The sequence below is a fragment of the Mirounga leonina genome, unplaced genomic scaffold (genome assembly GCF_011800145.1).
Source record: "Mirounga leonina isolate KUSES-001 unplaced genomic scaffold, KU_Mleo_1.0 Mir_55, whole genome shotgun sequence".
Classification (NCBI taxonomy): Eukaryota; Metazoa; Chordata; class Mammalia; order Carnivora; family Phocidae; genus Mirounga; species Mirounga leonina.
In genome coordinates this window covers 3,884,433-3,908,161 of record NW_023270816.1, presented here as the reverse complement: position 1 = coordinate 3,908,161, position 23,729 = coordinate 3,884,433, and the positions used below count along the sequence as shown (strand labels likewise).

General features: G+C 40.0%; 1 protein-coding gene across 2 annotated transcripts in view; it reads right to left on the bottom strand.

Annotated features, from left to right (window-relative positions):
* Nucleotides 1–23,729, bottom strand: part of LOC118001907 (solute carrier family 22 member 3) — an 87,428-nt gene that overhangs the window by 25,208 nt on the left and 38,491 nt on the right. Inside the window, exons 2-5 of one of the 2 annotated variants that reach the window (XM_034992094.1) lie at nt 20,163–20,266; nt 17,647–17,801; nt 15,996–16,164; nt 15,013–15,130 (exon numbers count right to left, since the gene is read on the bottom strand). In XM_034992094.1, coding sequence (XP_034847985.1) covers nt 15,013–15,130; nt 15,996–16,164; nt 17,647–17,801; nt 20,163–20,266 — 546 coding nt within the window. The remainder of the gene's footprint in view (nt 1–15,012; nt 15,131–15,995; nt 16,165–17,646; nt 17,802–20,162; nt 20,267–23,729) is intronic. The other variant, XM_034992095.1, reaches the window with a different exon arrangement.

Here is a 23,729-nt window from a genome sequence, read left to right as displayed (position 1 = left end):
TAAAATTGTGTTTACGCTTTGGCCAAATTATTATTATTTTTTTACCAGTGATGAAGGTGAAACCTACTTTGCAGCAATAATTTGAATTGAAAAGCATTTATCTTCCTGAGTCAGTGTTTCTCAGATTGAATCCCGTATTCTTAATCATTTGTTCTCTTTTAAAAGAGGTCTATGGGGTGGCACTCGCTGGCACTGTTTGCCAAATATTTTTGCTGCCCTACCTCTCTCCTTACCCCATTATGGGAGCATGATAAGATTGCACTTCTTGGCCCCTTGTGATTGGGTGGGGCCACCTACTCAAATGTACCAAGGACTTGTAAGCATTTCATTGCCAAAGCAAGAATCCCTAGAATTCTCTTTTCTCTGATGGTCCAGGCAGCAGCTGCTAAAACAGCCTGGATTATAGGGTGAGGACCCTGCTCCAAGGAGAGGAGGCCCCAGTGAACCTATGGGGCACAGACAACAGTCCTTTATTATCTCAAGCGACTGAGATTTTGGTAATGTTTGTTACACAAATGCCTAGCTTATCCTGAGTGATAAAGAGTTTCAAGTTTACCCAGAAAACCTGTGGTCCACACCTCCTCTTCATAGGAATTTATTATGCTAAGTACTAAATTTCTGTTTGAAGTAATTAAACTTAGACTGTTCAACTTAAATTTGGAAAAAATGCAATTTTTATGATGTTGTTTGTTACTTATAGTCAATAACTCCTTTTGACAAAATCACACCATTAAAACTCCTAAAAAGAAATGAGGGCTATTTCTTCTGCATTTTCAATTTATAGGCACTAATCAATTTATCACAGAAATAATCATAAAAGTATAACATTGAAGCAGAGAGAACCCTGGGTAGAATGACCATCCTGTTGAAGGCTAAGAGCTTATGTAGCCACCCAGGTAAAGAAAAAGTTAACAAATCAAATTTCAGCCCCAGGTAGATCTCATGAAGGTGTTGGTGGGTCTGAAAATCATGATCTCTTTCTACATTTATGAAGTGTGCTCATACATATCACCTCCTTTTAAGAGGGACAGAGAACAGGCATTATTGTCACAGAGAGCAAACCTCATTACTTAAAGAAATGAGAAGTATTTGGAGGAACAATCATACACTCCTGCCTTTGCATTACTGATGTTCAGGCTCTGAAGAGTACTTCTGCTTCATTTCAGGGATGAACAGAATCGTAAAGTGTGCTGTAGAGGAGCATTTACTAACAAAAACATATTTATCTTTTAAGATGACTGGTAGCCGTATATGAATCTGTGGTCTAAATGCTGTGGTTTATTACCCATTTCTTCATCCATATGGAGCTTTGCAAGAGTGCTATTCTCACTGGTCACCTGCAACCTGCCTGTGTCCTAGCTCAGGTTGGAAGCACAGAAGCACATATTTGAGTTACTAATTACTGGGTTCCTTAAAAATAGTAGACCACTTTTAGGTGGTCAACTAATTCAGGCTCTGAAACAGGAACTTGATAAAAGATGGCTCTACTTATTAGCTGGAGCTCAAAAAACAAAAAACAAAAAACTGGCTCAACATTGAAACAATTCAAGGTGGATCCCTGCTTCCCAGTCAGAAAGGTGGAGGGCTCTTGATGAATTCAGGCATGACTGTGACAGCTAACGCCGAGGCTAATAGGGAAATATCTTTGTGGTCCTTGGATGTAGAAGAATATTTCTTAAACAAAACCCAAAATACAATCAATAGGCAAAAATATACACTGATTTGCCTATACTGAATAAGTTTAGGCTTTAAGAATTTCTGTTCAGTGAAGAAAAAAAATAGGCAAAGTCAAAGAGTAGCTGAAACACTGAGGAGAATGTACTTGCAATGTCTAGAACCAACAAGGGGGTGGTATTCAAAACATGAAAGGAGGTTCTATAAATTGAAGGAGACAAATACCAGAAAATCCAATATACATGGGCAAGGATGTGGCAAGGCAATCCACAGAGAAGGAGCCAAACAATAAAGTAAGATGCACGAAGATATGCTGAATTTTACTAGTAAGCAGATGTGCAACTTAAAACATTCAGGAGGCTGGCCCAATTAGAAGATTGGAAAATACCAAATGTGTATGTGGACAAATGGGATGCTCACAGGGTGTACACAGAAAGTAATCTGGCATTACTCAGCGCACGAAGCCTGCATGCATCCCAGGACCCAGCAGTTCCACTTCTAGGTATTAAACTCCCTGAGGAACCTCACAAAGGTTCCAAAGGGACATGTATGATGATGATTGGAAACAACCCAGGTGCTTGTCATTAGAAGGACGGAGACAAGAAACACAGCAGATGGTACTGATGAAAACCACACAGCGCTCACATGTGAGCAAGATGGTGGAAAGATATTCTGACTGGATCTAATTAGATCAACATGTTTTAAAACATATTGCTGCATGAAAAATTCAGAAATAAAGCAAGATCTAGAGCAGCACAATTCCATTTATGTTACCTAAACACACACATACAACAAGCTCTAGTTTTTAAGGGCACATAAATATCAAAGCACATTCTGTTGGGAACCTGTTGAGAAGGGACATGGGGAGAGAGGAGGAAGGGAAAATAAAATGAAACACCAGAGGGGCCTTGCACAGCCCAGTGATGGCTGTGCCATGCACAGAGAGGCATGATTAAGTCAACTCTGCACTCAAAGAGAAATGACAATAACCAAAACAATGTCCAGCAGAGTCATGTTGAGGCCATTTTGGAATTTTGTGCATTTTCAGTGCTTCCACATCTCCCAATATCCAAATTCTGCCTTCCTTCTATACCTCAGAAAATCCTTAGTTTCATGTTTATTTGCTTGCATCAGGGAATGCTGAGAAACTTCTCTGATGAAAGTCAAGTACAATTGAGCAGTTAAAAGACTAGTTGAATTGCACCTTAATAAATATCACAATCCTTGGTGTGTTCTGGAATTTGCATGCAACTCCCCTTTCTTGATTTGCAAAATATTTTTGCATACAGTTACTTATTTATCATTGGCATGTCCTTTATTGTTCAAGACAGAACAATCTTTAGAGAGGGATGAGATGCTTCTCTGTACGAGCCATGAACAGGTGGGGCACATGCCATCCCTGGAATTCTGTTTCTGGAGGTTTTCGATAGTGAAGTATGTTCAGTCTCATGGACTGACTCTGGACCATGGTAAGGTGCATTAATGTTAGATTGCATTCACTATTTACCCTAATTTTAACTATGAATTGCTTTATTATATGCCAACAAATATATAGGTTAGTTTTCATCATTAACAGATGAACGGATTGAGATCCAGTTAGAATACCTGTGTACTTATAAACAAATGCAATCAAAACGAAAACACAGTGAACTGGTTTCCAAATACTGCACATGAGATCTAAGCTGTTCTTCAACTTTAAATGGTAAGAACTTAGATTTAGTTCTTTCCTATATGATGAAAGTGAATATAGTTGTACAGATAGGGAACTAGTAGAGGAAACTGTGGGGAACTAGTAGAGGAAACTAGTAGAGGAAACTGCCAGCTCATAAAAGAAAAAAGAAAAAGAAAAGCAACCACAAAAAATTGGAAAAAATACAAAGCATCTTAAATGCATGTCAAGAGACATTTTTGAAAGTGAATATTATACAGAGGTTGTTTAAAAGACAGATGTTTTGAACACAGCACTCAGTAACTGTTTGCCAACTAATGGATGTACAAATGAAAATGAGCCCCTGCTACACCAGGTGAGTCAGTGCCCTTTTGTTTCTGGGCCAGCTTCACATCAATTAACCTTAAATGATTTTTCTAAACATATGACCACCAAATACAATATTCTGTGATTCACTTTGTAATGTGAAAAATATTTTCATTGATATGATCGATGACTTGTTAAACTTAAGAAGCTGGTTATTTTTAGGGAACAAAGCCTACCAAATAGTTTACAGAACTTAGGAAGAAATGATATGGTAAAAAAATACTACATGAAGTAGACCCTCTAGTTCACTCAACTGCTGTCAAAAATTCTGTCCCTTGATAATTTTAGAGCAGCCTGTACAAATACAGCACATAAACTGTCATAAATGGCAGAGTGAATACTTCAATTATCTTTAGTAAAATTTGTCGAGGTTCTCAAAGACAACTATTTAAGCCTGGATACTACACATAATGATCAAAACATGAGGGTAAGTACTTATGCTCTATTGCACTCTGTGCCGTAAAAATAATCATGCTGAGCATTCATTCAATAAGCCTTCCTCAGTCTTCCTCAAGATCTAAACCCTTAGTGGTGTATTGGTTCAGAAATGTAAGCAGGAAAGAAAAAAAGAATTCACCTTCGAGAGGTAGTAAGGCAGTTGTACACCCAGTTACTCAATTCTTCCTACATGTAGGACCTGTCCATAGGTCAGTGAAAGAGTAGAATATAATGAACTTGAGTTTACTTTATTGAATCAAAAAAATGAATGAATCTTGGAAGTTGTCAAGAATTCTGTTTGTGAAGAGGTCCTTAGGCTTTTCCTGAGAACATCATACAACTTTAACTGTGAAAGCTCAGGCAATAGTGTTTTGTTTTTTAAGAATTTATTTATTTATTTATTTATTTATTTATTTATTTATTTGAGAGAGAGAGAGAGAGAAATAGCATGAGAGGGGAGAGGGTCAGAGGGAGAAGCGGGAGCCCAATGTGGGATTCCATCCCAGGACTCCAGGATCATGACCTGAGCCGAAGGCAGTCGCTTAACCAACTGAGGCACCCAGGCGCCCTCAGGCAATAGTTGTTAAACAGATGGAGACTAATCCTACATGTGCTGACAGATCAGTGACTCTTACCCTTCTTGAGTATGAGGACTTCTGGTTAATGACAAATAATATAACAGTTGCCCACATTATAGGAATTGTGCTTTTAATTTCTGTTCATTGAGACTACATAATGACACAAATTTACTATGAACTTAATAACACATTTCAACTCATTAGTCATTATTAATAACAATTGCATCTACCTTCATTCTGAAAAAATAGTACATATTTATCCAAGACCTATTAACTCACTCTACAGACAAGGCTTGGTTGCAAATGGTTTGAGGACTTTTGCAGTAACTCCATGGTCCCCAAGGATCTGTGACCCATTGGGACAGACTGCCATATGATCATCCCATCAACTATGGGGTTAAAGTTACAGCTGCTGGGTGACAGGAGTGTGTTAGCAACCCTGCTCATCAAGATTTTCTATCTGGTCGCCCTCTATGCCTATTACTAGGCAAGGTAACAAAGTTTTGCTTTTAACAGGAAAGTTTCCTCTAGCAGAAAAAGTGTCCTTGGTTCTGGCCATTTTCGTCAACATTCCCCTTGTGTGTCTCCTGGGAAGGACATAAAGACTTCTCCACTCTCTGAGCCTTCCTTTATCCAGCCACCTTAAGACTTTAAGAAGGGTGTGCTTACCATGTGGAGAAGGAAGGCTTCTTCTCAATCAGGTCCCCCTTCAATAGCACCAAATTCAAAGAAAAAGAGAAAATAGCACAGGCCCATATTATTTGTTCCCAAACAAGAAATCTAGCCATCTCTGGAGTGTGTGGACCTAGTCCCCTTTGCATCTGCACCCACATGAAGAAGTGTTGCTATGGCAACATGACCAGTGTTCATCATCTGGCCATCTGGGTGCCCTCTCAGGAGAAGGAGGAGTTATCCCATTAAAAATCTAGCACCTGATATCTTTATTACCATCTTCCTGGGTGGGACCTCGAGGGGTAGAGACAAAGGGATCTGTGTGCTCTCTCCTTTACTATTCAGCCCCATTTCCTGAGTGTTTCTCTGTAGCAAAGGAGCACATCTGTGTACATCAATGTGGCCCTGCAGAGTTTAAGTGATTTCACCTGCTCCCCAGGCTGCATCTCTTTTCTTAGGATTATTTCATAAACAAGGGCAATCTTCCTGGTGGGACGAAGATGGAGCAAGCAGTTTTGTCATGGTAACAGCAGCTCTGGATTAGGAATAGCGTCCAGGAATCCCTGCCAAGGAGCTGGATACGCAGGGTTCTGGACATTGTACTCATCATCGCCTCCGAGGCAGCGAGCACTTTCACAAAGAGCTAGTATTTTCTCATTTATTCACAGCAGGGAAGCACAGCAATTTGGATTGCAGAAACTGATTTTGCCAAAAACACAAGAATGGGCCAAATGGCCAAGGAACAAAACACTTGGAAAAGCTGACCATCTTTCTCTCTTGCCCAGATAGAGCATGAACATTTCAAAGACAGTATTAGAGGGCCATTCCCTTGGCAAATGCTCGAAAAAGAAAAAGCAAAAGCAAACCCACTCCCTTATTCTATGAGAGAGAGAGATCCAGAATTAAAATAATTGAATTAAGCATTGCCACAATGCCCACAAAAGAGGGTTACCAATATTAACAGAACAGAATAAGCCTGTGCGGTTTATTCATCTTGTTTTATATTTTAATTAATTTTGTTTGTAATGCCACCGGGGCTTGGGCTAGACAGAAGGAGGCAAATACTCCTCTGCATCCCACAGGGTGCTGGGGCTGGAAGGGGAGGACCATTGCTCTCAAGGGCAAGGATCAGCCTTTGAGAAGGAAAAAGGGAGGAGACCAGGATTCATTATATAACTAATGAATGGCTAGTTGATATGACTCTGAATGTCACCAGGTAAAGCTTGGAGCTCTCCCCCAGTATCATCATCCATAGAACCTTGCCTGGAAGGTTTGCTGGAATCTCAGCAGTAGGGAGGAGAGCAGGTCAAGTGTGAATGGAAGGGGCTGTGGCTCTGCACCTGGCCATGAATGAGACTAGGGCCTGCAGGTGGAGAGGTCAGTGCAGGGGAGGGCACACGTGGGTTGTCCATGGGCCAGCACTGCTATCTGTGGGCTGGGACACATCTGGAGAAGGGGTTCTTAGGAGCAGCAGTCTCTAGAAAGAGCAGGTACCAGTCATCAAGAGAATGCAGCATCTAGCTTTCAGACAGTGGATGAGTGAAGGGATAAGCTGTAGGATCCTATTTTCAGGAGAAAGAAGGGCAGAAATTAAGCAGGGGCCAGGGCCCCAGTCAAACAGGCTAGGGTTCAAGATCAGATTAAGAATTAGAATAGAAGCTGGGGTGTGAGCAAGTTGAATAAATCAAATATGTGCGTGTTTTGTGTGTTTATCAGATGTCAATAAAGCGGCGTGTTTTTTTTTAAAGAATATCATTTCATGTTGGGACTTCAAATAAAGACTGTAAAAGTTAAAAGTTAAAAAAATATAGACAGAGAAAAGAAACTGGGGATTGAAGAAGGGGTTAGGAAGAGAGAGGCCCCAGGCTGAGGCAGCCTGCATCAGACTTTGGGCAAGCAAACGGAGCCCATCCTCTAATGAGACTAGGAATCCCTCACAGGCATCAGGGTCCACGGGCAAGCAGGCAAATGTGGCACTCACAAATGTAAACCTTTGCCCCTTCCTCTGAGCATAGCCAGGAAGGTGAGGACTGAGCAGCTTGTCCCAGTTTGCCTGAGACTTTCTCAGATTCAGCTCTGAAACTCCCACTTCCCAGGAATCCCCCCAGTTCTGGGCATATGGGGACAGCTAGTCTCCCTACAAGTCACCACCCGAGTCCAGGGTCCTGGGTTCTGTAGATCCCATTATGCAGGAGTGATAGGTCATCAGACACCAGGATTGATGGGTGGGATTGAACACACGGAGTGTATATCACAGTAATGCGGCATGCCTTCCTCTCACACTTCTGATGGATGTTTTTCAAGTTTAACATGTATTTAAGTGAAGTAATTAGGATTCTAACAAAGGTATATGGCCCAATTATTTTAAGAGGGACTCCGGAAGGTGGGCGTGAGGGACTGGGAGAGGAGGAAGACTCTGTCTCTCCAAGGTTCCTCACTCAAGATGCTGCTCTTTGGGCGAGGTGCCCTGAAAATCTGCCTCACCCACTCTAAGGCTGTAATCTCATTCCGCAAGAGATAAGTCACTTGGATTCCTAGTTCAATTAAAGCCACATGGTGCTCTGGAACATCTTCCCCTCAGTATTTGTATGGGTTAAATGAGAGTCCACTGACCTGGAAGATTTTAGGCAGAATTTCCTTTAGTGGAAGGAACTTGCTATTTAATCACCAGCTTGGGAAAGGAGCTGACTCTGGATTCAAAGGTCCATCAGTACTGTTTTTATGGCTTTTTAATTGTAGCATTATTTTCCATTTTATGTAATATTGTAACATTCTTTAAAAGTTAAAGATGTGGGAACTAAACAAATAATCCATTTAAATATAGACCATTTGTAGCACTCAGGCTATTTACGAAAATATATTTAGGTAGAGTACTATTAACTCTCAGCTCCAAAGGTTCGTTTTAGCTATATGAAGTGTCCTGTCATTTTTAAAGATTTTATTTATTTATTTATGAGAGAGAGAGAAAGAGCATGGGCACATGCATGAGTAGGGGTAGGGGCAAAGGGAGAGGGAGAGAGAGAATCCCAAGCAGACTCAGCACTGAGTGTGGAGCCCGACATGGGGCTCGATCTCACAATCCTGAGCTGAAATCAAGAGTCGGGCACTTAACCAACTGAGCCACCCAGATGCCCCACGTCCTGTCATTTTTTATGCATTCAAGAATATTCTACGTGAAAGCTAATGTGGTAGCATGCATAAGACAGTAATAATTTTTTATATGTCATTTTTGAGGATGATGGCTTTGCTGGGAGGATTGGCACCATTTATTCTGTGTGATGTCAAAGAACAAAGATTTAATCCTATTAAGGGAAAGCACTGTATGAGTTTCCAGTGACTTTCTGTCCAATATCCTTCACTAGTTTCTAGACTCACACCTTTCCAGCTCTTGACACAGGAACTGGACTGGAGCCACCCTGGGGCACTGCCTGGGCCTGAGTTACTTTTTCTGGATCTTTTGAAATAAATTCAGTGAAGACAGTGTTCTATCCCAAGCCTGAGATGGTAATTAAACATAGCATTAACAAAGACAGTACAATAATTGGACTGAAAACCACACCCCAGATGGGCTTCATGACAGCCAGAATCATGGTGTGGTTCCTTCTTTGGAAGAACAAAAATTATGTTTATAAAAATCTCCCCTTAAAAAGGAATGTCATAAACAGACATTCCCAAAGCTGGAAAGTCCCTCTCTATAGACATATTGGTGTCTGCATGACAGTTCGTTATAGTATAATAAAGATGGCAGCTATTAAGAGTTGGACGTCTCTCTGGTAAGTGAGGTAATCTAAAACTTAGCCTAACACTATCTAATGAGGTTTAATCTTTTTCTATTTTCTATTTCTTATATATTTATCTAAAAGTGGGATCATGGATGATGACCCTTTGGGATCAGAAAGCTCAAATGTCAGTTCTTGATGTTATCTAAACATGCCACCAGGGAAACCACCCATGAGTGTGTTTATGCATTACTGGGTACCAACATAACACCCAGTACTTATATTTTAATAAGTTATAGATTAGCTATGAACAATATAGGCATATCATCAAAATAGGGAAGTTACGGTCAAGCCTTATTTAGGTTTGTTAGGCCAACAGAGAACAACAATATCACCAACAAATATGGACCTACTCAGTTCTATCCTGTTAGAGGCTCTTTGTTTGAGTTGCAACATACTCTTTTCCATGAACATATCCCACACAAAGACAAGAAGTGGAGGGTAGCGGAGGAGAGGGATCTTTAGGATAAGGGCTTGTAAAATCCTTTGGAAAAAAAAATGAAAGCAAAACCACAGCCACAGTTATTACCTATGTAGTTGTGTAACCTGGATCAGTAAGCGACAAAAGCTATTTAACCAGTATATTAATTAAATAATGCTGCATAACAACCATCAATCTTAGTGACATAAAGTAATAGACATTCATTTAGCTCATATGTTTGTGGGTTGGCTGAGAGACTGCTGATCTAGATTTGGGGAAGTTTTGCTAAATAAGCTTACTCCAAATGCCTCTCAGCCTCCTCTAGGGGCAGGAGGCAAGCCTGGGAATATTCTTCTCATGGTGATGGCTGAAGTGCAGAGAGCAAGCCCAACCACACAGCACATTTCAAGATTCTACTGAATCACGTCTGGCGGTAACTCACCATCAGCCAAAGCAACTCACATGGTCAAGCTCAAAATCAAAGGGCAGGACAGACGTTCCACCTACCATGGGACCAAAACAAGTTACATTGGCATGCCTAATATCATTTGAACCCAGAAGTATTTTTGTCCAATGGAAATGAGGGGGAGGATGTGTATATTTTAAACAATAATCTAAACGACCCCCTTCCTCTGTCACCTCAACAACCAAAAATGTGTTGAATCACTAAACCCTACCCTGGCAGTCAAAACAATGCCATTATGATCAGCTATATTAGTTAGCTTTGGCTGCAAAAACAAACACCCTCCAATCTCTGCAGCATGCTGAGACACGTTTAGCAGACTAGTTTACTGAGAAAACAGTTATTTCTTGGCCATATTCCATATGGCGGCTATAGGTCAGCTTCTGCAGCTCTGTTCCAAGTTGTGGCTCTTCTCATTCTGAGTCCCACACTGAAGGAACACCACCAATTTAGGATATGCTGTTCTTGTGGCAAATGGAAAGGGCAAGAGAGCTGTCAGAAATGCATTTACAGCTTCTGCTCTGAACTGGTACCTCGGGCCATCAATTCAGAAGGCCCAGCCTGACTCAGTGGGGGGAATCTATCCATCTGCAGAGGAGCATTGCTGCAAGTCCCACGGCCATGGGGGTGGGGGTGTGTATGGGATCTTCCCACAGAGAGGGGTGAAGAGCTGGGAACAAGAACACATCTATCAAAGATAGTACCACTTCGTGATGAGAAAAGTTCACTGAGCAACAATCCCGGCTCTCCACTACTTACCCATAGACCTAGTCTACTACGAGCAAAAGTCTGAGCACTCTTAAATGCTTGCCCACTTTCTCATCTATTTTGAGAAATACACATTCAGTTTTTAGGGCAATGGTCATCTCTTCAGACCAGCATTGCCATTCAGTGCACCGTTCAGTCATACACACGGTGCTGGTATGTGTCTATTGGATGAGCGTGGAAAGTTGCATTGATTGGTATCTTACTAGGTGTGAGGCAAGAACAAGTGTACTACAGGTACCAGGAAGTAACACCAAACTGAAGCCAAAGAGAAATTTAAGTGCAACATGAAACAACTTTGCCTTATGAACAAAACTGCGGGGATGGCCAAGGCAGGAAGCAGTGTAATCACCGACACGCTCCCTGGGTCAAAGGACGCCTGTGGATGCTCTGGAGGCATCAGGACACACTGCTGCACTACAGTTGTGCTTGGGCTGTAAGGACTGTAGACTTGCCAATAGTTTGGTTTTATTTTTTCAAGTGTGCCCTAAACATTGCAAAGGCACCCGTGAACGAGTCTAAGCTAAGTATCTTTCTGCATTGGGTCACTGCCTAGTGTTTGACCCCCAGCCCATCCCTTGATTCTCTCTGGTTTCTATATACTTTGATTCTTTCCATTTTCTACATCTCTTCCACTTACTCTAAGTTCCACCCACTTGCCTCATTTGCATTGGTTTTATGTTTTTGGACTTTTCTTATCAGTGAATAATAGTTACACTGTTGGTATATTCAGAGAACCTGATGTTCTCATCACCTGTGTTTCTAGCTTCTAGCTGTGGCTTTAACAAAGTCAGAAGCTAGCTGGGAATTTTGGCAAATGGAAGCCTAGGGACCAGTGAGACAGAAAGCCAGAATTTATCTGCCCACAAAATGAGTAACATCCATATGAAATATAACTGAGATTATTTACTGGACAGCCAACCCTCAGAATAACCCACCTGGTTGAATATTGTGATGAAATCCACCTATTTCTTCCCACATCCTCCTTCCATTCACAAAGCCCAGGGGACTGGTGTAGCCCTATTTTATGGTGAATTTAGGTACTCTTCTGTAATATAGAACATCATTTTAAGCTAGGTCTTCCGATCCCCCCTAAAATAGACTAGGCTCTCTGGTGCCAGGGATGGAACAGGCTGGGTTTGGGAGGTGACTAAGGAAAACAGCATCGCTGCCAGGCCTCCCATGTGCATCAGGTAGATTCTTTCCAATTCATCCTAGCTTCACTGCAACCTGTGATGTGCACCCTTAGGATGAGATGGGAATTTGGACTGGTCTTGGAGGATGTGGTAACTTACATGATAATAACTTCTTCTAAAAGTCAGGATTTACTGAAAAGAGGTTCCATGAAAAGTGAAGGCAGAGCACTGGACAATCAGCTTTGAGCATGGGGGTCCTTGAGGTTATATTCAGAGAGGGGGGATACCAGCTAAGGCATCAAAAGGTTGCAAAAGGGTTGAAGTGACTATGTAAGCATAAGGTTTCAAGATGACCCTAATAGCGATTTGGTCAATTAGTTAGTTAGCTGAGTCACCAAAACATGAGTAATTGATAGTGACACACAGAAACCATAATAGGACTGATTTTGGAGTTGGGGCTCAAGAAAAATTCCTGCACTATTGGGCAGTACTTCTGAGTACTGTAAAGAGGTAATTTGCACATTATTATTCTTTGTGGGAACACTGGGATCTCTGAAATAGAAAATTATGATTTGGCCTATAATTTGACTGAATTCTGCTATTAGCAAGGGGTTTTAAACTGAAATGTTAATTCCTTCTCTTTTTGAAGATAATACTTTGTTTTTCTGCTTATGTTGTACAATCTTAAAAGGTTGAAGATGGATAGGTTCAGTCTGAAGACATTTGTTTCAAAACTCAAAGCACCCTTTGAGAAGTAGGTGATTCCAAGAGTGAGACCCTACAAGATGAGCCTGGAAAATCTCATCGTGCTAAGGAGCAAAGAAGCTGTAAGAACTGTATCTCAGAGTCACCAAATAATTGATGGGAGAAGTTAGTCTTTATGTAAGTGTTCCAGTAACAAACGAAGACATAATGATAAAATGGGAATGTTATCAATATTGTCATTTACAACTTCTGGTGAATTAATATATGCAGGCAATGATGATCAATGGTAGCTAACACCACAAAAGAAGAGACGGGCAGATAGGAGGGGTCTCTTAATGGAAGAGTACTAAGCCATTTACAAAGGAGGATTGCCAAAAGTATCAAACCTAAACCTGATTTAGCTCTAGATCTACCTACCGATTGACAGGGAATACAAGAGACAGAGGGTCATGTTAAAGGATCCTAAGGATGTAATCAACCAAATTTAGACTGCAGAAAATTCTACAGAAAAAAGCCAGAAAGAAACCCTAGTATTCTTTACCCCCAAGGTTTCAAGGAAAAGAAAAGAACAGAACAGGAACCTATAGACTAAAGACCAAAGAGACTTATCAGCCAATCACAGTATGGAATCATCATGGATAGTGGTGGCTCAGGTGCTAAACTCCCGAGAGAAACTCATGTCTGGCTTCAAACCTGACTTTCAAATGGGGATCATCTAACTGCTTAAAACCAGAATTAACACATCTTGGAAGCCACAGGATCCACCGTTCATGATCTTTCACAAGAACAACCATGTAGAGCCTTGAACTGCTTCCCCGTTGAAATGTCTCCACAGTGCTCATGAATTCAAAGCAGGTCTGTGGGTCTACAGGAGGAGTGCTGAACTAGACACCAGGGGACATGTAAGAGCAGCCGCTTCTGGGAATCATCCCATGGCCTCTCAGCAATACTCACAATAATATACCACATGCCTAGTTAAGTGGCATTTGCCTTCATAAGCCATCAGCACACACTGTTTTTTCTTTATTTTTAAAAACTTGATGTCAATCTGACATATACTTAGCTTTGGGACTACATGTGCAATGTCTTTGCGATACTGCTAAACAAAGAGCAAAAATATTTATTTGACTATTAAAACCGAGTGCAGATTATCATACATCTGATCCAGTTGTGAAGACAAAGTTTATGTGATGAGAGCAAGAGGAGAGGGCAGCAGGATATTTTTTCCCTAAAAGGAATCCACAGCCCATATGTGCTCAAAGAACAAGGATCAACTCATCTTCATGGTTAAAACAGGTCATGTTTTATCTTTACCACATTGTGTATGATCTGTAAACCCCAAGGTACATCAATATAATCCAATAGTTGACTGGTCAGTTGAAACCTCTATAAACACAGAGGCTACTGCTTGCCACTGAATGTAAGAGTGAAGGAAAAAGGTAGAAATCCAAATATCTCTGGGCAAGTTCTGGGAGGTTGGGGATGTGACAAGAAAACCAACAAAGCTTGTTTTTTATCAGAATGTTCTATCAAAACCAAATGAGTGCTACAAAAAAAAAAAATTGATGTTAGCAACCTAATACTCTTCAAGGTTTTTATCAAAGATTCATATCTTCCAAAAATTATTCTCTAATATTCATTTTATAATAATCCCTCTGTTACTTTGTCTTTGCATAAAGCATTGCTATGTATTTTTATCTATTATTCTCTAATTATTCAGGTGTTGCTTCAGATATATCTGTATGTCTCCAAAGGCATAGCAAATCTTCCAAAGAGCAAAGAATGAACTCGAGTCCCTACCATTTCTCTTAGTATAGTGATACAGAAGCACCCAAAAAGCCTTGCTGGAAAAAAGAAGAAGAAAAAATGGAGGAAGAAAATGAGGGAGGGAGGGAAGGTAGGCTAGCAGCCCATGTAAGTCTGAAGGCTGAATATTACATCGTTGCTCATGTTCTCAAATAACTAGTATTTCCAAGACTACATTTAAAGGCAAATCTTTAGACTACCCTGAATGTCAAGAAAAGATTTATAGTTTGTGCAAATTAAGATGAATGAATGACTTCATAGTACGGGGCTATGGTAAGTAAAGTATAATAATTCAAGGAACGTGGTGCAACTATTGAAACATGGACCAAGGGACCAGTTGACCTTCACTCTGGTGCTATCACAATTCCATAACCATGTCTTCTTTAATGCACCTTGTGATTCTCCCCAAGGGTTTTTTTTTCCCTCCCTTTTTAAAGTCAAACTAAAAATGATTTAGTCAGCTCTTTGATAATATGTACATAAGAGACAATCAATTCACCCACTTCAACAATGCTTGTTACTAGTAATAAATAAGATTACCTCTGAGTAATTTGGTGAGAGATATTTCCCATTGCACTTGGCAATGCTCCTCAGGATTTTTAATGCTTTATCTCCTTTCTTCCGAGTAATCAGCCAGCGGGGAGACTCAGGAACCACCCTGGCAAGAAGAGGACTTTTTTTGAGTTTTATCTAGTAATTTCAAAACCTCAAAGTTAACGACTTGAGTTTCTCTATCAAAATGGATCTTGCGATTAGGTACAAGTTTAGGAGATTGAGAGTTTAGGCTCTCTGCAACATAGATTATCTCAGAAAATTTATAATGGAAGGGAAAAGTGCTCACTTGATAACTAGATCATTGGTCATAATAAAAATAATCAATAATGCATTGCTCTTGTAAACCCAGGCTGTCCTAGAACACAGTGTCCTTGATTACACATATGAAGAGAACTGGGGTATAATGAGCATTTAGGAAGAGGTGAAGATCCAATTCATGTAAACTAATTGTCCCATATATTAAAATTAAATTAGAGAAATGATCAAAATACATTCACTACAATAAGAGTCAAATGCATATAACCTGTAGTTTTTTGATAACTTAATTTTCTCATGCTCTTAACATTTCTTTATTCCTCAGGAGATTCCTAAATAATATTAATTTGCTTAATAGAACACACAGAGAAGCAAATCTATTTTATTGCATTTAATTTGCATGTTGAAATATTGGCATATATGGTTTGTTGCCTTCTAGTGCTCATGAAGATATTACAAAATAACAAAACATAATTAATACTCTATTTAGATTTTCTGTTTGGGTACTTTATTAATTTATGTTAATAACAACTATTAGTCTAACAATAATCTCTATAAATTCTCAAATTCTCTAGAAATACTCAAAGCCCATAGTCACTCTGGAGATGTTAGGAAATCTCCTTAGTTGCTTTCATTTTTATGGTGGTTTAGAAGTGCAGATTCTACATTTCTGTGGAATAAGAATAAATTCAATATGACCAAAACTACTTTACCAGTAATAAAGGAGGAAGAGAAAGCTGGGCAGCGTTATGGCTAGCTGGATCCCTTGCCAATTTGGGATAAAGTAGGCAATTCCAGGGAGAATTATGATTCCAAGGGTGAAGAACATTTGGACCACTATTCCCACAATTCTCCTTTGCTTTGAACCTACTATTTCCGTTACTGAAGGAAAACAAACACAGAGGTTAGGGAAGCTCGAGATCAGTTCCAAAATAAACAAACAGAGATGTTCCATCTGTCATATCCATCGGCATTGCTAGAATGCTACAGAACTCTTAAAGGTACCAAGTCTTCCATACATGCTGGAGCCATGCTTTCTGCTCACTCTTCTCTGCCAGTTAATTGGCAAGCACGTACCACGCTCATCCCACACACCTAGCCCAGCACTCTTCTGGGTATACAAAGAACATATGTGTTGGTTTTAGGAAAGCTTAAATGATGACTATTTTATCAACACAGAACTAGAATAAACTGGCTAGATTTCTATCACGGTAATTCTAAAGATGTACATATTATAGTCTCTTTAGGAGATTATTTATGAGCATTATAATTCTACAAATAATTTTTTCAAGATCACCACATGGTTTCTATCAAGTGATAATTCTCTCCACGGTGTTGGACTTTCCATTTATGTGATATTTCTTTAAAAATCACATGGGGAATTTTACCGCTGGCATCCTTCCCCCCTCCACCCCCCCAACTCATCCATTTCTATTTGTCATTAATTCTATTCTGATATGCTACCTTAGTTGTGCCCTAAGATCACAACTTTGAAAATTCACCTAGACTCAGATCTCCTTAAAAACGCTTCATATTCCAAAATTATCCCTTCTGCCCCAGCCAGCGACAGGCAACCTCCCAGTACTCTCCTTCCCCGCCCATAAAAAGATCTTCAAAGTGTCCCCAAAGTGGGCACTGCTTGGGGAGAGATTGTCTAGCAGTAATGGAAGGGACTAGAAGCTTAACGATCTGGAGCAATAATCGAAAATGAGCTTTTGCATCTCCCTGCTCACAAATCCACTGTGACTCTTAGAGTAGGTAGCTGGTTCTGGATATCACTAGAGACAGAACCAAAGTAGCAGCCGGAACTTCTCCCAGTAAAATGAACAAAGAGCAACGGGAAAGTTTTCTTTCTTTCATACCCAGAAGGTCAAACTTTCTAGTTACGGAAGAGGGCAAAGGTTCACAAATGAGCTTCTCATTTTTAGGTCAGATCTCCTCCACGGTAAAAAGTTCTCCACTTGAACAAAAGGAATAGAATTAAGAAATAATATTTGAGAACACAGGGATGTCATCTCAAACCCTATCACAGATATACACAGAAAATGCGTTAAAAATGTTTCAAGAACTGCTGAAATTTTTATAAAAATTAATCTCTGATAAAGCAAAGCAATAACATGCTAGTGGTATGGCTGTGCTAGGAGGTGGTTCACCCAAGTACTTTGTGATAGTCCATTGTTGGCAAGGTGGCATTTTAGTTTCCCAAGAGTCAGAATCTCACCCCCGCACCTTCCTATTTGCAGAGATCATTACCTTGGCAGCCGCCAAGCCTCCACATAGGAGCCCCAGGAGGGCTGACTGGCCGGCACCGCCCAGCCACCTGTCCCTGGCTGTCAGAGACATGGAGGCGTAGCAATGTCTTACCAATTACGTAGCAGGTCATCCATGTCCCCTTTCCAAACACACCTTGTAGGAAGCGGAAGACCACAAACACAGGGAAATTGGGTGCAAATGCCACCACGACACCGGTGACGCCAACACCGAAACAGGATATTAGGTAAATGACTAGTCTGCCGTACCTTTTTGAGAAAGAGAGAGGAAGAAGTCACCTTCAATGTTTCCTTCGACACAATGAGAAAGACTATCATTAGAAGTATTGTTAAAAGAGGTTTAAGTATAGAAATTTTGTTTTTAAGACTGCATTACTACCAGGTACAGGATTGTTGAAAATTCTACATTTTGTTTTATAGAAAAACCAGGGCAAATAAGAACATGGGCCTCTGAAATGACATGACAAAATGTAAAGCACAGAATACATTCTTTGTGATTGCAGTTTCCAAAAAGATAACGCTCTCTATCACGTCTTATCTCCCTGGTGGCACAGCTTGGACACTTTATAGCATTTTTGTGAGTGGAGTGGGAAGGGGGAAGGGAAAAGGCCCCAGGCTTCAGTTTTGGCTCAACCATCAGCCAGCCGTGCGACCTTGGGTCCATGTCTTCAGCAATCCAAGACTCAGATTTTGTTTATTTGCTTGTGGGTTGTTTTCTCCCCCCTCCCTTTCTATGGTGAGGTTGTAAAGGCTCAAATGAGAAGCTGATGTGAAAGCTCCTTACAAACTATGAAGTTCACAACCAATGTGAGCTGTTCTTAAGCTCTGCATTTTATCCTCACCATTTACATAACTATGATTAGAAAGGTAGGCAAAGGGCACACGTTATTGTGTGCCATATTCTGGGATTCTGATGTTAAGTGGTTCGGTATAGTTGTGCCAAATTATTGGCTGGTGGAAATCTGTCATCCATGACCTTTCAGAGATTTGATTCAAAAACATTTTCCCGTAGAAATTCCCACCAAATTCACATATGCAGCATCCTGCTTCGGTCAGCGGAGTGGAGACAGAAGTAGTCCTGGTTTATCGAGGTTTTGAAATTCACTGCCTGTTCTTCCTACACTGTCCTCTCATAGATAGGTGGACTGTTACACTGTTTCTTGTCCTTTCCTTCAATGACGCAAAGGAGAAGAGCCGACAGATGCCTGGCCCTGCGGTGAGGCAGACTCATTCACGGCTCTGTCTTCCTCTCCAAAGCATTGAGTCATCTCTGAGGATAGCCACTCAGTCCCCTGTTAGAACATAGGTAGAAAGAGCCCCCTCCTTTAGTCGAGTTACTTTTATTTGGAGATATGTTTACTGATTGTGAGAGAGAAACATGCAGAAGCAGCAAAACCTAATGTTTAAGTCAGAAATACGTGTTGAAAAGACGTGGCTCCATTGCGAGTCATAGCCAGCTAGGGTTCTCCCCTAGTGATGTGTGGGGAGATTAAGAAAAGAAAGATGCATGGGAAGGGCTATAAGAAGAAACCACAGACAAAGACATGGATAAAAGACAGGGAAAGAGCATCAGACACAAGGATTAAGGAGAAAGTCATATGCCTGTCTTTCCATACGAAGAGGGTGTCAGGGGGCTGCAAGAGAGAACTAAGAGACAGATGAAGGAGCAGAAAAAGAAACCAAGGGTTCTACCCACTTTGAAGTCCTGGTCTGGTCAAACGCAGACCATCTATTGCTGAAAGCATTTGGGGCATTTTATCGTCTACAATTAGCTAATTAATGGCATTGGGCAGTTCTCCAAGAGGTACGCTTAGCACTGTGCACCATGAGCATGGTCACAAGGACCCACCCAGGCTGGGCTAGAGTGACCAGAGTGATGTTCAGCCAGACACGGCCAATGGCCAAAGCTTTTCTACTCCTGTCCTAAGGGGTATAGAAGGAATAATTAAATTACTGCACATATTTTCATAGTTAGAATTGGGATAAGGGAATAGTTCAACATGAATACAATAACCAACATCAATAATGGTTCAAACAGGAATATCTGAATAGAAAGCATGACTATCCTCAATATACACACTCACCACGTCTGCCATTAACTGGTATATTTATGAATGTTAAATGATAAAGTTCTTTTAACAGTCTTTAGAAAAACTCTTTTCTACAGAATTTTTAACTTATAGAATAAAATACAAGGATTTCTTAAAAAAATTAAATGAAACATATTTGGAAGGAGCTGACTCTGACTAAATTAATCAGACCACAACCAGTGAGTTATGGAAGAACATGGAATCGCCTCTGCTGTGTTCAGCCAGCTAGCCATCGGCCCCACGATGAAGTTACTGCATTTCTGGTGTTTGTGTTTCCACTCAGATGCTTGCAGACCCACTGGGAACAGCCCCATCCATTTGTGCAGTTCAAGGAGTAAGGAGATGGAGGTGAGCAAGGAGAGAATTAGTCCAACCAAATAAGCATGAATGTCGCAAGTAGAGAGATTAAGATTTTTTCCAAGTTTAGCAAAAATTGTTTTCTAATGGCTAACATCATTTTCACCTCCACATGTATGCATCATGTTTTAATGCTGTCAATCGCTGTCACATCCGTGCCTACCTGTCTGCTGCATAGCCCAAGGTGAAGGCTCCAGCCAAGAAGCCCAGGTTTAGGACGGCTTGTGTGAGGTCCAGCATCCAAGCATTGACACACACGAGGTCAAACTGGGAAAACAAAGCAAATACATGGGAGACATATGACCCTGCTTATCCTCAAGACACCTGGTCTTCTGTCCAAATCAGCGATCATTAAACATTTTTGCCCAAACCCACTCCTTAAAATTTTTAAATGTATCACATGCATGTTTTATATTGATGTATAAATGTTTTGTCAGTTTCAGTAACTGCCAAAGATGTAATTCACTGTATCCAATAGTCTAAATACCGGAGCCATTGGCCACCTACCATCACCCAGCAAAAACAAGCTCTTCAATAGTCTCAATCTGAAGTCAATTTTTTTGTCTCTTTGAATTCTTATTTTTGTTCCCACATACTTACATCCTAATATTATAAGTAGAAAATGTTTTATTGTGTTTTGCCTTAATGTGTATTGCATTAATGGTGAGGTAAATAAATAGTTCTGTGTGTAAAAACTATCTATATAAATTGACATTTAATTAAAAAAAATTTTTCCTGTGACAATGTCTCTAAAGATTCGCATTCTTTCCCATTGAGTTATAACTACAGTTAGTAGACCACAACGTACGAAAACAGAAAATATGATGAATTTTGAAAAAGATTTATTACACAGAATAACATTTTGTTGGAAATGCACCTCTGTATTTCTAGAAGAATGTTAAGAAAGCCTGGGGTTTTCCAGCTGGTTCATGTAATCTGTGGAGGAAGATTGTTTATTACCAGAACCAGTTAAGGCTAAACATCAATACTGCTCCCTTTTTTTCATTTTTAAAAGTTTATGTGCCAGGAAAACTTGTTTGTATAAGTAAATTAATGAGAATGGAGAGAGTTTGTTAGAGCAACATCATTCAATTCTTCTGGCTCCTTCTCAGTTACATGCTGAGACTCACATAGCGATCTACCATCAAAATTAGTTTTACTTTTCTATTAACCAACAGGCCATTTAAGTTCTCCTACAATCTTGCTGCAAGGAAGTAAAAGGAAACCACTACACGTACAAAAAGTTGTTTAATCAAATCATTAGAGTCATTTACTTTCTTCATTACCTTCTTAATACCCAAACCAATAGTCCAAACTGTCCTGCTGTTTGGTTCCCCAGGTTTTTAAGCCTCGGGTAGGTGCATCACAGAGGGATGGGAGAGAGGTAGGATTCCTTTAGCAAAGTGGGAGAAGGGCATTAGGAAAAAGGACCTGCATCCTCATTGCATGCATATTCTCAGGAAGATCCATTTTGGACCTACATGAGCTGAGGCCCTGACAATGGATTCCCTTCAAAGTACCCCAGCCCTCCCCAAACTGTGATTGGCTTTGTGTACCTCCAAATGGCAAGCCCACCCCAACTTGAAGGCCATTCATAAATACATATTCATAAGTGAACCATCACACTTATTTATGGAACCTAACCCATGATCTGTCACTTAACATAGCTGGAAAAAAACAGGAGCATGAGTAGCTGGCCCACCTCACAGAGTTGCTGGGAAGACATACGGAGATTAAAAAAGTAAAAAAGATTTACATATACACATGGTAGTAGGAACTGTGGTGATTTAAATGAGTTTTATCATCCATTTAGGTACTGCTTTCTCAGGGCACAACAATTTTATTTTAAGTAAAATTGCAGACAATTAATTATCTGAAATAATTTCCCATTGGAATTAAACATATAGAGAATGCAATTAGAGGACAGCCACATGCGGAAGAATGAAACTGGATGGCTTATTTACACCATATACAAAAATAAACTCAAAATGGATAAAGGACCTAAATGTGAGACCTGACACCATAAAAATCCTAGAAGAAAACACAGGCAGTAATTTCTCTGACATCAGCTGTAGCAATATTTTTCTAGATGTGTCTCCTGAGGCAAGGGAAATAAAAGTAAAAATAAACTATTGGGACTACAGCAAAATAAAAAGCTTCTGAACCACAAAGGAAACAATAAACAAAACTAAAAGGCAACCTACAGAATGGGAGAAGATATTTGCAAATGACATATCCAATAAAGGGTTAGTACCCAAAATATATAAAGAACTTACAAAACTCAAAACCCAAAAACAAATAATCCAATTTAAAAAATGAGCACAAGACATGAGGGGCACCTGGGTAGATCAGTTGGTTAAGTGTCTGCCTTCGGCTCAGGTCATGATCTCAGGGTTGTGGGATCAAGCCCACGTCAGGTTTCATGTTCAGCGGGGAGTCTGCTTCTCTCTCTCCCTCTCCTCTCTCTCTCTCAAATGAATAAATCTTTAAAAAAAATTTTTTTAATTACAAAAATGAGAAGACATGAACAGACATTTCTCTAAAGAAGACATCCAGATGACCAACAGACACATGAAAAGATGCTCAACATCACTCATCATCAGGGAAATGCAAATCAAAACTACAATGAGATATCACCTCACACCTATAAGGATGGCTAAAATCAAAAATACAAGAAACAAGTGTTGGCAAGGATGTGGAGAAAAAGGAACCTTCTTGGTGGGAATGCAAACTGGTGCAGCCACTGGGGAAAACAATATGGATGTTCCTCAAAAAGTTAAAAATAGAACTACTCTATGATCTAGTAATTGCACTACAAGGTATCTACCTAAAAAGTCCAAAAACACTAACTCAAAAGGATATATGCACCCCTATGTTTATTGCAGCATTATTTATAATAGCCAAACTATGGAAGCAGCCCAAGCACCCATCAATAGGTGAATGAATAAAGAAGATGTGGTATATACATATATACACAATGGAATATTATTCAGCCATAAAAAAGAATGAAATCTTGCCATTTGCAACAACATGGATGGAGCTAGAGAGTATAATGGTAAGGAAAATATGTCAGCCAGAGAAAGACAAATACCATATGATTTCACTCATATACGGAATTTAAGAAACAAAACAAAAAGAGAGAGAGAGACAAATCAAGAAACAAACTCTTAACTACAGAGAACAAACTGGTGGTTACCAGAGGGGAGGTGGGTGGAGGTGATGGGGATGAAGGAGGGCACTTGTGATGAGCACCAGTGATGTATGGACCTATACTGTACACCTGACAGTAACGTACTATTGTATGGAACACTCCATCAAAAACTAATGATGTACTGTATGGTGACTAACATAACATAATGAAGAAATTATAAAAAAAAAATGTATGAAAGAGGAAAAAAATAATACTGTATGTTAACTACACTGGAATTAAAATAAAAACAAACAAACAAAAGAATGCACCAAGAATAGAAGTATATCAGATCTCAGAAATCAAACAGGCAATTTAACTGCCAGAAAAAACATTTTGCCTCAGAAAAGTAGCAGCCAGTGTCAAATAGAAATTCCCAAAGAGTAGAATTTGCCTCCTCCAGCTGTACTTCAGATAACTGGATTAGCTAGGGATGCAGGCAAGCTTTTCTTTTCTTTTCTTTTCTTTTTAAAGATTTTATTTATTTATTTGAGAGAGAGAGAACACATGAGAGGGGATAGGGTCAGAGGACGAAGCAGACTC